Raw genomic sequence first — 12806 nt, 5'->3', positions numbered from 1 at the left:
GTATAATTCGAATTTGATTATGTCCATTTTTCTGTACTTAAGTTAATTGTAAAGTTTAAACGTTTTCATTTAATATTGATTAATGTGGGATAATCGTTTCCATCTGGTGTTATAGGATGTTTTAAATGTAAAAATCGTCACTTCCATATATTTTTTACTTTATGTCCTTGTCTAAGAAACTACTACTTATTTTATTTTGAGTTTCTCATAAAACTACAAAGTAATAAAACCATTTCAATAAAAAATAGATATATTTACATATATTTAGAAACTACAATGAATCAATATTACAACTAAAAGTTGAATAATTATTTATATATAGAGTGAAAAAATATAATTCAAAACATTTTTGAGTACATAAACCGATTTTAACTTTCTTAAGAGTTGCTAGACCTATTCAGTATCCCAAAATCTCCCAGAATCAAGAAAATCAAAACTGCCCAATTTACGGTTTTAGCTCAAAATCGCCTAATTTGCCTGTACTAAATTGAGATCAATACACTTTTGCATGCATGTCATTTCAAAAATTTTGCCGCCATTCAAATTATGCAGTCCTAGGACTGGTCCTCACGAGCCTAGGCAAAAATCCACCACTGCTCATTTGCTGACTATATAATTACTTCTCAAAGTAAAATATAACTAATGTCTTCCATCGGGAAAAAGGAAAGCTACCAATTAATTTACAATGTATCATTGTTTAATAATTTCCAATTCTAGCATATGGTTTAGGGGTAAGGTAGTTTCTATGTAACCTCGAGGTCACTGAATGAATTCCCAATGGAAAACATTTCTTTTTAAATTTCAATGATTCAATAACAAATCATATATTAATAAACAAAACATGACTCAATTGTGAACCTAAAAGTAAAAAATTAAGCAAAAATTTGAGTCTTAGTTGACCTGTTGGGTACTGGCGCTAAAAAGTTAATGATAACTGAGTTGACAAAAAATTTAATAAAATACTATGAAGCTTGATACTCAATGATACTAATATACTTGATTGTAAGTAATTTTCTAAAAAGAATTATAAAAATTTGATATAATTTTCATGGAAAATTTCTCAGTTGACATCTGCATAGGCCAAAATACAAAAAGTCAAACTGTACACCATCTTTCATTTCTGTATGATTATTTTGATATTTTTGAAAATTTATTTACATATATAAATAAACTATTCGTATAAATTTATACATTTATACGGATAAAAAGATATATTTGCTCATCTAAAATTAAAATATGCTTATATCTACATTTGACTAAAAGAGCTATTGATGTACCTATTCCAACATATGACAGATTTCCAGTTTTTAAAAAAACCTCGGCTGTTAGGCCTGTTGGCGGTTAAACCAAGACACAGCTTCATTCTGAAAGGTAAACGCTGCCATTCCTTTAACGTTATTCCCATGGATACTAATAGCAGTTGCTGACAAAATAATATAAGCAGAAGAAAAGCTATTACAAGACTATATATAGCTGATACGAAGGATAAGCCCAATCTAAAACAAACACAGGAATCTTAATAGCCTATTGTAATAAACAGAAAATAACAACTTTCAATTTTGATATATACAATTAATTCGAATTCATTTTTATTGAAAAATACATAAATCCTTCAGAGCTAAATCCCAACAACCAAAATCAGAGAAAAATTAATTAGCTGATTGATCAACTAGTATTTTGGAAAAAAAATTTTAATTTCAGAATTGGGTGAAGCAATACTGTGATGGATTTGATTAGTAATTACATTAAGGTTTATTGTACCCCTATTAGAACTCTCTTTTTATGTCTATCCTTCCAATCCCAAAGTTATAACAATCTCCACGGTATATACTGGCTTCAAGAAGTTCAGATCTTTATCCCCACAGTTTTCTTGTCTAAATAATTGTATGTGTATGCTAGAATTAGATGAATTGAGTTTCATCCTCCCCACAGAATCTAGTTTTTGCTAGAACTCAACTCCAAGAACACTATAAGCAAACCAGTGAGGTGGTGTTTTGCTTAAACCCAATTTACATTTAGCAGTATCAAAGTATTGGAAGAATTTTTTAGAATGCCGGGAAGGCACTATTAAGACTCAGGGCGTTTGTGATCTTTTCTACCAAATATATTAGTCTGTTTGATTAGAGTATGATCTCAATCCTAAACTAAAGAGACTCTATTATTCTTTCCCATTCTATTAAGTTGTTTTCAGCCTCTCAAGTTAGCTTGGAGTTGATGTTCTTTGATGGATGCGAAAAGCTATGTAGGTAGTGTATACCTCAGCCTCTTACTTACCATAGTAGTAGAGTTCTTATCAATGCTTAAAGAACAACTATAAATATATTTTCAATCATGATACTAAACTCTTTTTGTGTTTGAGGTCTATTATGTGTAAAAACTCTACTATGTTTCTAAGGATTAATCAGTGAATAATTCAATTTTAAAATAAAATTACTGAAAAACAAGCTGAAAATCTGATGTCTTTAATTATTATATTGTATACTTACTCAAAAAGTTTATATACTTCAGAACAATCATCTGGTAGTAAAATTGTCTTATATAGTATAAAAGGATGGCATACAGATGTTAATGTTAAATTTGAACTATAAAGTAATGCTCCAATTGCAAATAGCAATGACAAAATAAAAACGCATTGATTATGTTTCCCTACACAGCAATCAAACCTGAAATAAATCACAATTTGTGAATTTAAATGACTGATACATAATAAGTGTTTTGAAGTACATTCCTTTTTATAACAAAACTTTTATTAGTTTATTAGGAAGATAAGTTATTCTGAATTTAAAAGGCAAGTTCATTAGACTTGAACTATGTTTTTTTAGAATACATTTTATGTGACAATATAAGTTTTTTTCCTTTGAAGTTTCAAATGAAATATCTAAAATTTATTTTTCCGATGATACAAAAAATTATAATGGGAATTTAGATTACTAGTATATCAATTTTTTTAATAAAAACAATATTAATTACATTGACATTCAGTACATGCAACTACTTCAATAGCAACACAAGTATTGTTGTGTTGCAAAAACTATCAAGTAAAATAAAATATCGAATTATTGAAATTTCTCACTACCTCCTCTTCGTTTGAAGATTTATTCATCTAAATCATTTTTTTAAATTTTTATAACTATAAATCTTTGTCTGTAAAAATCCTGTCAGGTATTCTCTTTTCTAATCAAGGACTACTTCGTTTAGTGCCTAACCGTGACGAATGATGGCAATCATTCTAGCAATCTTTATTCTGTCAGCAAAAATGTGAAAGAGTTGAGGGAGTTTTTATTCAACCAGGTTCTAAGGTTGTTAAACCAGAATGTTCTTCTTCTTCCTTGACCTCTTTTTCCAAATAATTTTGCCTCACAGGATGGCTTCCAGTAATGCTTATCTGGATTTTTTTCCATGATTTGGCCAAAGTACTGTAGTTTGTGTTTGTTTATAGTTATTAGGACCTCTCGTTTTTTTCATTCTTCTTCATTTATTACTTGGGCGGCCCAAGGGATCTTGAGTAATTATCTATAAAGCCACATTTTGAATTCTTATAATTTTTTAGTCATATCTCCATTAAAGGTCAAAGACTCAAGAACTTAAAGAGGACAATGAAAACATAGTATCTCAGCATTGAAGAAGGAATTCATCTAGTTAAAGGTGGAGTAATGGCAGTGATGATGTAAAAAATTAAAGTGCAGAAGTAAAGTCAAAGTTTACACTTGGAATGTAACCAAGGACAAGCTTTCACAGAAATTTCTGTAAAATTAGAGGTTCACTGTTTTGTAACTACACAACATATATACTACTACTAATGATGTTTGAAATTTTCTGATTCAGATCATTATATGGCAGTGCAATAATTCTAGGTTTCTTATTTTTTGCTACAGTTTATTACTATATAAAAAATGCTTACCAAATACAATGATGATCTTTATCAGGAACTCTCACTTGACAAATTGAGCAGTTTACCAATCTGTTACAATTTCTAGTAATCAAACCTTTCTCAGCCTCATTTTCCCCTAGCCTAGGCAGGTCATTCGTTTTTTTCTTCATTGTGTACACACTCATGATAAATCCGAAAATTAATATACTTAATGCAATATTTTCTTCTAATAATATTTCCAGAAAAGGTATGACAACAAATTCAAATATCACATATAATACAACTAACGAAGTTATTGCCCACATTAGAAAAAATTTAGTATATGGTAATGTTCTTATTAAAAAATTTGAGATCAGTATCAAAAATATTATTACTGTCGTAAAAGCAAAGATAGTCCACCAAAGACTAATACTAGCAGTTAGTAACATTACAGGTATAATAAATACTGGTAAAAGAGCATCAAAGGCTACTTGCTTTGCACCTCCTTTCCAAGGTATTCTCAGCCTATCTTGAATAGTCATAATTAGACCCTGTTTATTTTTTTCTGTAACTCCATGACGAGTTATTAAACTAAAAAGAATAAAGCTGTTAGCATATCTAAAGCAAAGTTTCAATAATAGTTTATATGTTCATAGATAAACTTTATTTAAAAAACCTTTCAAAAGCCTCGTCTAAATCTTCACAATTACAACAGCATGCTAAAATGTGATTTCTCTCATAGTTTACATCATAGTATTCGCAGCAGCATAAGGGGTTATTATCTTCCATAGTTATCAGATTTATCAATAAATGCCATTATCAACAAATAAATATATCAAGTGGTTTGATGAAAAGTTTTAAACTATGTATATGTATTTAACATATTAATAAACAAATATAATAATAGTTGGTTATAGTTTCTTGACATTGAAGTGCAAATAATATAATTCTTCTTTTTTAAATCTATATAGCCTGGCTATTACATTTTACGTAATATTTTTATAATCGTTCTAATGCCTAAAATAATATTATATAAAATCTGAACAAGGGACAGTTTATCTGCACGGTCTTAAATATTACTACAGAATTAATACTACTTAAAGTTAAAAGCTTTTGTTGGAACCTTTGATCTTCGTGTAACCGATTTTATAAAGCACGTTGACAAAATTGCCGGTTATTACACAGAGAAAAGTCAAGTTTTTTATTAAAAATTAAGAGAATTATATCTATATAAAAAAAACATTAATTTGAAAATAAAGAGTAATTTAATACTAACTCAATTAAAATCTATATTATAATTATTAGACATAGTAGGTTTTGTCATGTGATTTATTGATTTTTTCTTAATTGATAGATTAACTAATAAAATAACTACGTAGACTTATTTTTTATTATTTATTTAAGCCATTATCTGTCTTTGGTACATTGAAAAAAAAGATTATTGATTAGAAATGAGCCCATGTAATAACTATAGTTTCTAGCCCTAATAAATTTTACACGTAATTGAGATTATTATTATTTTTATAACAAATGAATTGTTTTGAATAAAAGTAGTTAATATGTAATAGTAGTTTATGCTGAAAGTATTATGAATGCTTAAATTGATGCTATTAATGTCAGCGTTTCGTATTTGTATGTTTTTATGGATATACTTGTGTTTTGGAATTAAAGAAATATATACATAGAGAAGATGTTCAAGAGTTGGAAATTGCTGATTACGGAGATTTTTTAGAGCTACAAGAATTAGAACTGTTTTCCAAGGGTTCCGCGGAATTTTAGAAACACAAAAAATTATATAATTTTTAAATGGAATGAGCAGGAATCCATAGTATTAATTCTGTGATAAGACCATTGTTATTAGAAATTGCACTGAGTGCTGTTCCAACTCTACCGACAATAACTGTCCTTTCTCATGTGAGAGGTTCAATCCAATGTAATATCCAAAAAAATTCTTTACTCTCTTAATTCTTAGACCTTTTTATATTCTGCATTCAACGGACGTACCAGTAGCGGTAATGATCGGGAAAGGGTTGAACGTTCGCTGATATTTGATTTCAGTAAATTGTTAGTTTTTGACAGGTGTATTTTTTCAATAAAGGCTATATTGTTTGTTTTTAGCTTTGTTTATTCAAACGAAATTATTCTTATTAAACCTAACGAGTGTTATATTATGTGGTAGTACTTCATCTAGTTTTTTTATTTACGATGTATATTTAGCACTCAATCACTTTTATATGTATATAAAAACGGACTTTATAATTCAAAATTGAAATATCTGAAATAAATCATCAAACTTAACGTTTGATCACAGAACATAGTTGACTTAACAAATTTCTAGTTTGGTTTTTGTTCATTTTTCTCACGTTTCAGCTCCGCTACCGTTACGTAGCACAAATTAAAAACGCTCCGAAACATAGCGTCCGCTCTAGAACGTGTTGAGTTCATAGAGATATTACATATCTCTATGGTTGAGTTTGTAGCGTATGCACCAGCTAACGATTCCATTAGGATTTTACAACAGTTGTACAACGATTTCGTCCGCTGAATGCGACCAAATGGTCATGACAATCGTCGTGGCCGTTAAGCGGAACGTACTCTTTATCTATTGGTGCAATCTTTTGTCAATTTATTGCATGTCAAATATGATAGTTGTGCTAGTGTTCGCGCCAAAGCTGTTTTGGTTTATAATATTATCCATAAACAACCCATAAGTTTATTTAAATGAGTATACAATCTGGAAATAAGTATATATAATATATAACTAAATCTATTATTTAGAAAACAGTGTTTTATAATTTGACTACAAGTGAAAAAACTAGTTCAGCGTAATAATGGCTGGATCATTTGAGACTAAAAGACTATCAATGAATACAGTTCTCAAAAACGCTAGAATCTTCGAAGATGTAAGTTGAATAGTATGTATATTTAGCTATATATATATCAAATTCAAATCGAAGATAAACATGCATTCATTTTAAGTTTTTGTTTAATTTTATTATAGGATTCTTGGGATGCTGAAACTGCAGGATTTGGAATACCTGGGAATGTACAAGATAAAGATAATAATAGTATAATTAAATCAGAACCCAAAGAAGAAGGTGAATTGGATGATTCCATTAGTGAGACAGGAGCAAACACTAGCTCAATCCAAAATGATACATATTTATCGTCAAAATCTACAAATGAGGAAAAACGGTACTAAATGAGGAATCATGTAATTAGATATTTTTTTCACTTGATTTTGTTCTTTAGGTATTTCAAAGATATTCATATAAAATCAGAAATGAAGGTGACTGATAAATTGGATGATGGTGAACTGAATGTTACTTTAGATACATCGTATATTAAAAAAGAGTCAGAAGACCATTGTATAAATACAGAGTTAATTGCAAATACACCTATAAAAAAAGAAATATGTCAAGATGAATCTAATCCATCTCCTTTTAATAAAGAATTATTTAGAAACTTCAGCCTAGAAAGCCCAAAATCTAAGAACTCTGTTAAAGGTAAAATACATTTTCAATCAGGTTTAGTATGTGTAACCTCACAATGACAATTTTCAGTTGATGATAAAAAAAAAGCTGTTAAAAGAGTGTTTGAACAAAACATTAAAGAAGAAGAAGAGACATCAGATGAGACAAGCGAGTCTGAAGATGATGAAGAAGTGAAATGTCCACCACCTCCAAGGATAGGTGATCTAAGTGAATACAACAGAATTCCCATAAAGAAGAGATTAGGTGGAAAATGTGATCATAATGTACCCCAGTAAGTACCATATTAGATGAATACTTTTAATTAACAATTATCATTTATCTTGTATTAATTGAATTTCATTTAGATATCTGAAACTGTGCAATACTTGATATTGATGACTTTCTGACACTTACAAGAAATATCAACAATCCATGATAGAATAATAAGAGGGATTCACATAACATTAATTCCATTTTGAACTAAAAGAAAAACCAGTACAGATTTATTGCACAAAATTAGACCACACTTACACTATTTTTGACAAAGCTCTCTCCCATGTTTTTCCAGGCATTTGTTACAGTGTGGTACAAGCCTTTGTACATATACATCCTCCTTATACAATGTTCTTCAGTAGTTAAGACTTCAGATATCAAAACAAATAAAAGCTGCTAAGAGTGGAAGATGTTCAGACCGGTCTTTTTCTCACATTTGCAGTGGGTGATTGGGCAGTGTGAATGTCACAGTATAGTAATACACAGGCTTAGGTTTGGTATCATTTAATGTCTAGAAATTGAGGAGTCTAATTAAGAGAACCTGGATTGGTGATGAGACACTATAATAAATCTGTTCAATTTGCGGTTGTAGAAATGTTAGCTACCTCCTTTTTACAAAGTATTGTTTGTAAAATTTGTATGTAAATATAATCATTTTCTAGAAAAAAACCAAGGAGGGAAATGGAAACTGATCCAGTTGTACTTTCAAGGCGACAGAAACAAATTGACTATGGAAAGAATACTCTTGGATATGACAATTACATACAAAAAGTTCCTAAGTATGTAAATACTTACTTATTTTATTTTTTGAATATTTTAAATCATTTTTAATTGACTTTTAGAGATGTTAGTAATTGACAACTTCTTATTAAACTTCATATACCTGGCTAAAAAATCTAGATAAAATTTAAAACATTTCTGATTTTTAATTAAGTGAAACAAATATTTTTTTGTTTATTCTGACTATTGAATCATAGTAATAAAGAATCCCATTCTGTTCGACCCCATTGTTTGGGAAACCTCTAGAAAATAGGTAAGAGTAATAGATTCCTATTCGTACCGAACTTGAAGAAGCCAATACAACACCCCATTCTGTTATGCTTCAAGAAAGAATTTTGGAAGAAGGAAGAAACCAAAAGTGCCAGTGCCTTCCAGGTCTAGATCACTCTAAAATTTCCTTTGTAAGTTATTGATAGATCCAAAATGTATTTGGATCTAAGCTAAAATAAGCTACACCTCCTCATTGGTTTCCAGTCACAGCTGCTTCAAAAAGTATAAGAATAAGATTAGATGTAGTAAGAACTGACGAATGTAGATTCTGTAGGGAGAATAAAACTCCGGTTCATCTAGTTAGAGTTAGAGAAAATGCAATAAATGCTTTGGACAAGAAATCTATAGGAATAATAACCTAATTTTTTTGAAGCTAGCACAGATACTAGACTACATTGATGTTAGAAACAGCTCTGATAGAGGTACTCAATAAATCTCAAGGTTGCAATATAACACCCCAATTAAATCTATTTAGGAAACTTTGGAAGATTGACAGGTTACAAAATTTATACTAATTATTTATATACTGAACATATATAAAATCTTCAATCGAAAATAGCCTAAATTAGTAAAATTTCACTAAGGATTCCATATCAAACCATTGTTTAGTAGTGTTTTCCGATACAATAAATAAAATAAGTAGTTAAAAGCTATCCAGTAACAGAAACAAATGAAAATTTTAGTGAACACATTTATTGACGATCACGGTAAAATCTAAATTAATACCTTGTTGCCCTTTCGACATATTCTAAGTTACAGAAGACAAATATTTATATCTCCATTAAAAAACCAATCTCTTCCTTATTCATTCTTAATCACTTATGAATAATACTCTTATAGAATACTTTTGTCCATTGTTAATCAAGAATGCTTCTATCAACTATCAACTCATTCCACAAAAATTGCCCAAATAGTATAACTCTCGAACGCAGTGCAACCCAAAAACCTTAATGTCATCAGAATAGATAATCAACCCAAGGAAATACCAAACAATATTTCGCATAATTAGCAGTATTAATCAAATACTCAAACAGTTTCCGGAACTTGAATACTCAAGTAGCTAATTATATCAAAAAAAGTAGATACCATACACTAACTATAAAAACTTATAATAAGCAATGTTTCTATACTTTTATCTTCTAGTATTTTTCTGCCAAATAATCAATGTCTAAATTTGATTGTTTTTAGAAGAGAAAGGGGTCCAGATGATCCAAAAACACCAAACAAGTACATACAGTATTCCCGAAGAGCATGGGATGGTTTGATAAAGCAGTGGCGTTTGCAGTTACATAAATATGATCCAGCGGACGATTAATCTGTTAGAATTAGGAATATCTACTATGTAAATAATTTTTTTGTTATGTATATATCAAGATAAGTAATATTAATAAACACATTGGTACAATATCAATGTGAAGTAGTAAGATTTAATAATCTGATTATAAGATTTATTATGCTAAAAGATTTTTTTCTTCGATTTGAAACTAGCATTTATTGACCTTAAAAAGATTTTTTACTAAATTTTTTAAGAATTAGAAATTAAGTTGAATTCAGTAAATATGTGCTTTAACCCTTTGTGGCCTAACTTATTAGGATTACGATTATTTTATCTTTTTTTGACTATAGTCATTAAAATAGGTGAACTAGCACCAAAAAAAATGTTTTTTATAAATTTCTTCATAGAAAAACCGAGGTGGTATTTTGAAGTACGGTCAAGAATTTGGAAATGATTGTAATGGTAACAATTACAACTTTTTCCACTTTGTTCCACATTAAATTTTATATAAATAACTAACTAAATAAGAAGAATTTATATTTATTACAAAAATAAAACAAGCAAAAATTATCTTTGAGGAGCTACCTGATGGAACTCTATGAAACAATTTTTGGTAGCATTACAACAAAGAGATAAACGTGATGTAGAGCATTTTGACAGTTGTTTGGATTGAATCTCTTATTTACTACAACCTTCAAATCTACCCCTCTTGTCATTGAAAATGACCAACGGTTTGAAAGGCATACATCTGGGGACATGGAATAGCCATGACCACGCCTCTTCTTATTAGAAGTAACGTTAATCACATCCTTTTATTGGTTCCACATCATTTATGGGTTATTAGCCCCATAGCAACAGATAGGCAAAATACAACATTTGTTTAAATTTATAGCCAAGTTGTTTCCTTTTCATAAATGTTACACTCTGTCAAGACGAATACACTAGTATTTAAAGGAATTTTTAGATTATTGACTTTTGGTTAGGTCCCAATTCTTCATTATTGACATCAACATTGGAATTTTAAATGGAACACAGTAGATTTTATTGCATTTTTTGATTTAGAGGTAAAAACAAAAGTAACTTTCATAAGACCTATCTGTTTTCCGCAAAGTTTAGGAAAAATTTTAGGCTATTTGAATTTTTATGGAAAAATCATTGTATTTGAAAAATTTCGCAGGAAAAAATGAGGCTGACTGGCATCATTTGTAGAATGAATTTTTAAACACAAAATTTGGGTTTATTGAATGTTCGTCTAGTCTTTTTTCACCATATGAGTTTTGAATTTCGTAAATAACAAAAACTAATTTTTTTAAATGGCACACCCTGTATATTATACCTAGAATAGAACGCGCATAAAAATAAGAATCATTTAATACATACATTACTATACCTATGTGTAATAGTTGTGGAATTATTTGAGTTTCTCTATGTATTGCATTAAAACAAAAAATAAATAGAAAAAACAAAAAGCTATACAAATATCGTACCCTTAAACAAATATTTTATTTGGGCAGATTCAACTGCATCTACATCACTAGGTATTCAACTATAGGCACTGCATCCAACTCAAGTATAGCAATTCTAGAAGATTTCAATCGAAAATACTCAGAATTGTTGTAAATGCTCCTACTCAACAGCGTTATCGCTTGTGATATCCAAATTAAGACCGTTAAAGAAGAAATATCTTACTTCTCCCAAAAATATTCTTATCCCAATCCCAACACATTGGCTCAACCTTTAATGAGACCTCCCACCCAGTGTAGGCTTAGAAGGCATTTTCCGTGTGATCTGCCCGACAGATTTTAGTGATGTGTTGTGTGGTTATCCTTCAATCAAACGATTTAAGTGAAGGGAAATTACCACTGGGTAATTCTGTAAGACAGTTTATATAGCTTTAAGCCATTTGCTCATTGTAAAATTTTCCACATTGCAAATGAAAAAAAGGGGTAAAAAAACTAGGTATCTTAGTTCAAAGAAGCTCAGCTGTATTATCATCTTAAGATTAGTTCTCAGAAATGTTTTCTGGTGGTAAATATTCTTTTTTAAACTCATTAAAAAGTTTGTTGAGGCTCCAGGCAGTATTATTTTTATCTTAACTAAAACAAATTGCAAATATAAAATAAAAAATTATAAATTAGAAAGTTGTTGAATATCAGGTCGACAATTTCTTGAATTGCTGCCCATAGTTTGCAGAATATTAAAATAAACTTTTGATACTTATGAATAATTGTCACCATATAATTTATTTCACTTATTTTTTTTTTCAATTATAGAAAATTTATTTGAGGTCAATAAATTTCATTATTAATTTTTTATTTTGTTGAAGAAATACACATAATTATTACAAACAAAATTATAAAATTTCTTCACCTCACATTTGTAATTTTTTTATGATAATGATTTTTATTTTTGTAGTGCAAATCACAATATTAAAATTTTATTCCAATTATTCTGATTTGAATTGTATTTATGTAAATATTGAGTATCGATGTATTCAATAGTTTTAATGAAATTTTAGACATTGTACTGAGTACTATAATATACAACTAGTTTATAAGTTTATTTTTTATTTACCTTACTAGCACAATCTCTCATAAAAAGGTTGGAAATCCTGACAATTCTACCCTTATTTATAGCAATTACAAATATTTTTTATCAAATCTGTATATACCAGTTTTTCATATTTCACAGCCTATATGTTCTCCTTCTTTCTATATTTTCTCTTTACCTTCAATTGTTAAACTTTCTTATTTTAGTATTGCAAACTAATTACTTCATTCTGCGTAGTTATTATTTGTGACACTAGAAGCAATATTCCAAATAATTTTGAAAAATCTGTTTCATCTCCAGGCTTGGATGTCATAAATGAAAAACATTTACAAAT

The 12806-nt window shown here is 29.1% G+C and overlaps 2 protein-coding genes across 2 annotated transcripts; one reads left to right on the top strand and one right to left on the bottom strand.

Annotated features, from left to right (window-relative positions):
• Nucleotides 1–232: 232 nt before the first annotated feature.
• Nucleotides 233–5044, bottom strand: LOC130446372 (palmitoyltransferase ZDHHC23-B). The gene is made up of 4 exons (XM_056782598.1): nt 4527–5044; nt 3902–4441; nt 2487–2663; nt 233–1496 (listed from the first exon to the last, which is right to left on the bottom strand). The coding sequence occupies exons 1-4, from the start codon at nt 4637–4639 to the stop codon at nt 1247–1249; spliced, it is 1080 nt and encodes a 359-aa protein (XP_056638576.1). The 5' UTR covers nt 4640–5044; the 3' UTR covers nt 233–1246.
• Nucleotides 5045–6473: 1429 nt separating this feature from the next.
• Nucleotides 6474–12480, top strand: LOC130453273 (histone RNA hairpin-binding protein). Its single transcript, XM_056792916.1, has 6 exons — nt 6474–6753; nt 6852–7045; nt 7103–7356; nt 7414–7615; nt 8259–8375; nt 9835–12480. The coding sequence occupies exons 1-6, from the start codon at nt 6682–6684 to the stop codon at nt 9959–9961; spliced, it is 966 nt and encodes a 321-aa protein (XP_056648894.1). The 5' UTR covers nt 6474–6681; the 3' UTR covers nt 9962–12480.
• Nucleotides 12481–12806: the final 326 nt, after the last annotated feature.

This window comes from Diorhabda sublineata, chromosome 1 (assembly GCF_026230105.1).
Source record: "Diorhabda sublineata isolate icDioSubl1.1 chromosome 1, icDioSubl1.1, whole genome shotgun sequence".
Classification (NCBI taxonomy): domain Eukaryota; kingdom Metazoa; phylum Arthropoda; class Insecta; order Coleoptera; family Chrysomelidae; genus Diorhabda; species Diorhabda sublineata.
This window is presented reverse-complemented; position numbering and strand designations above follow the sequence as displayed.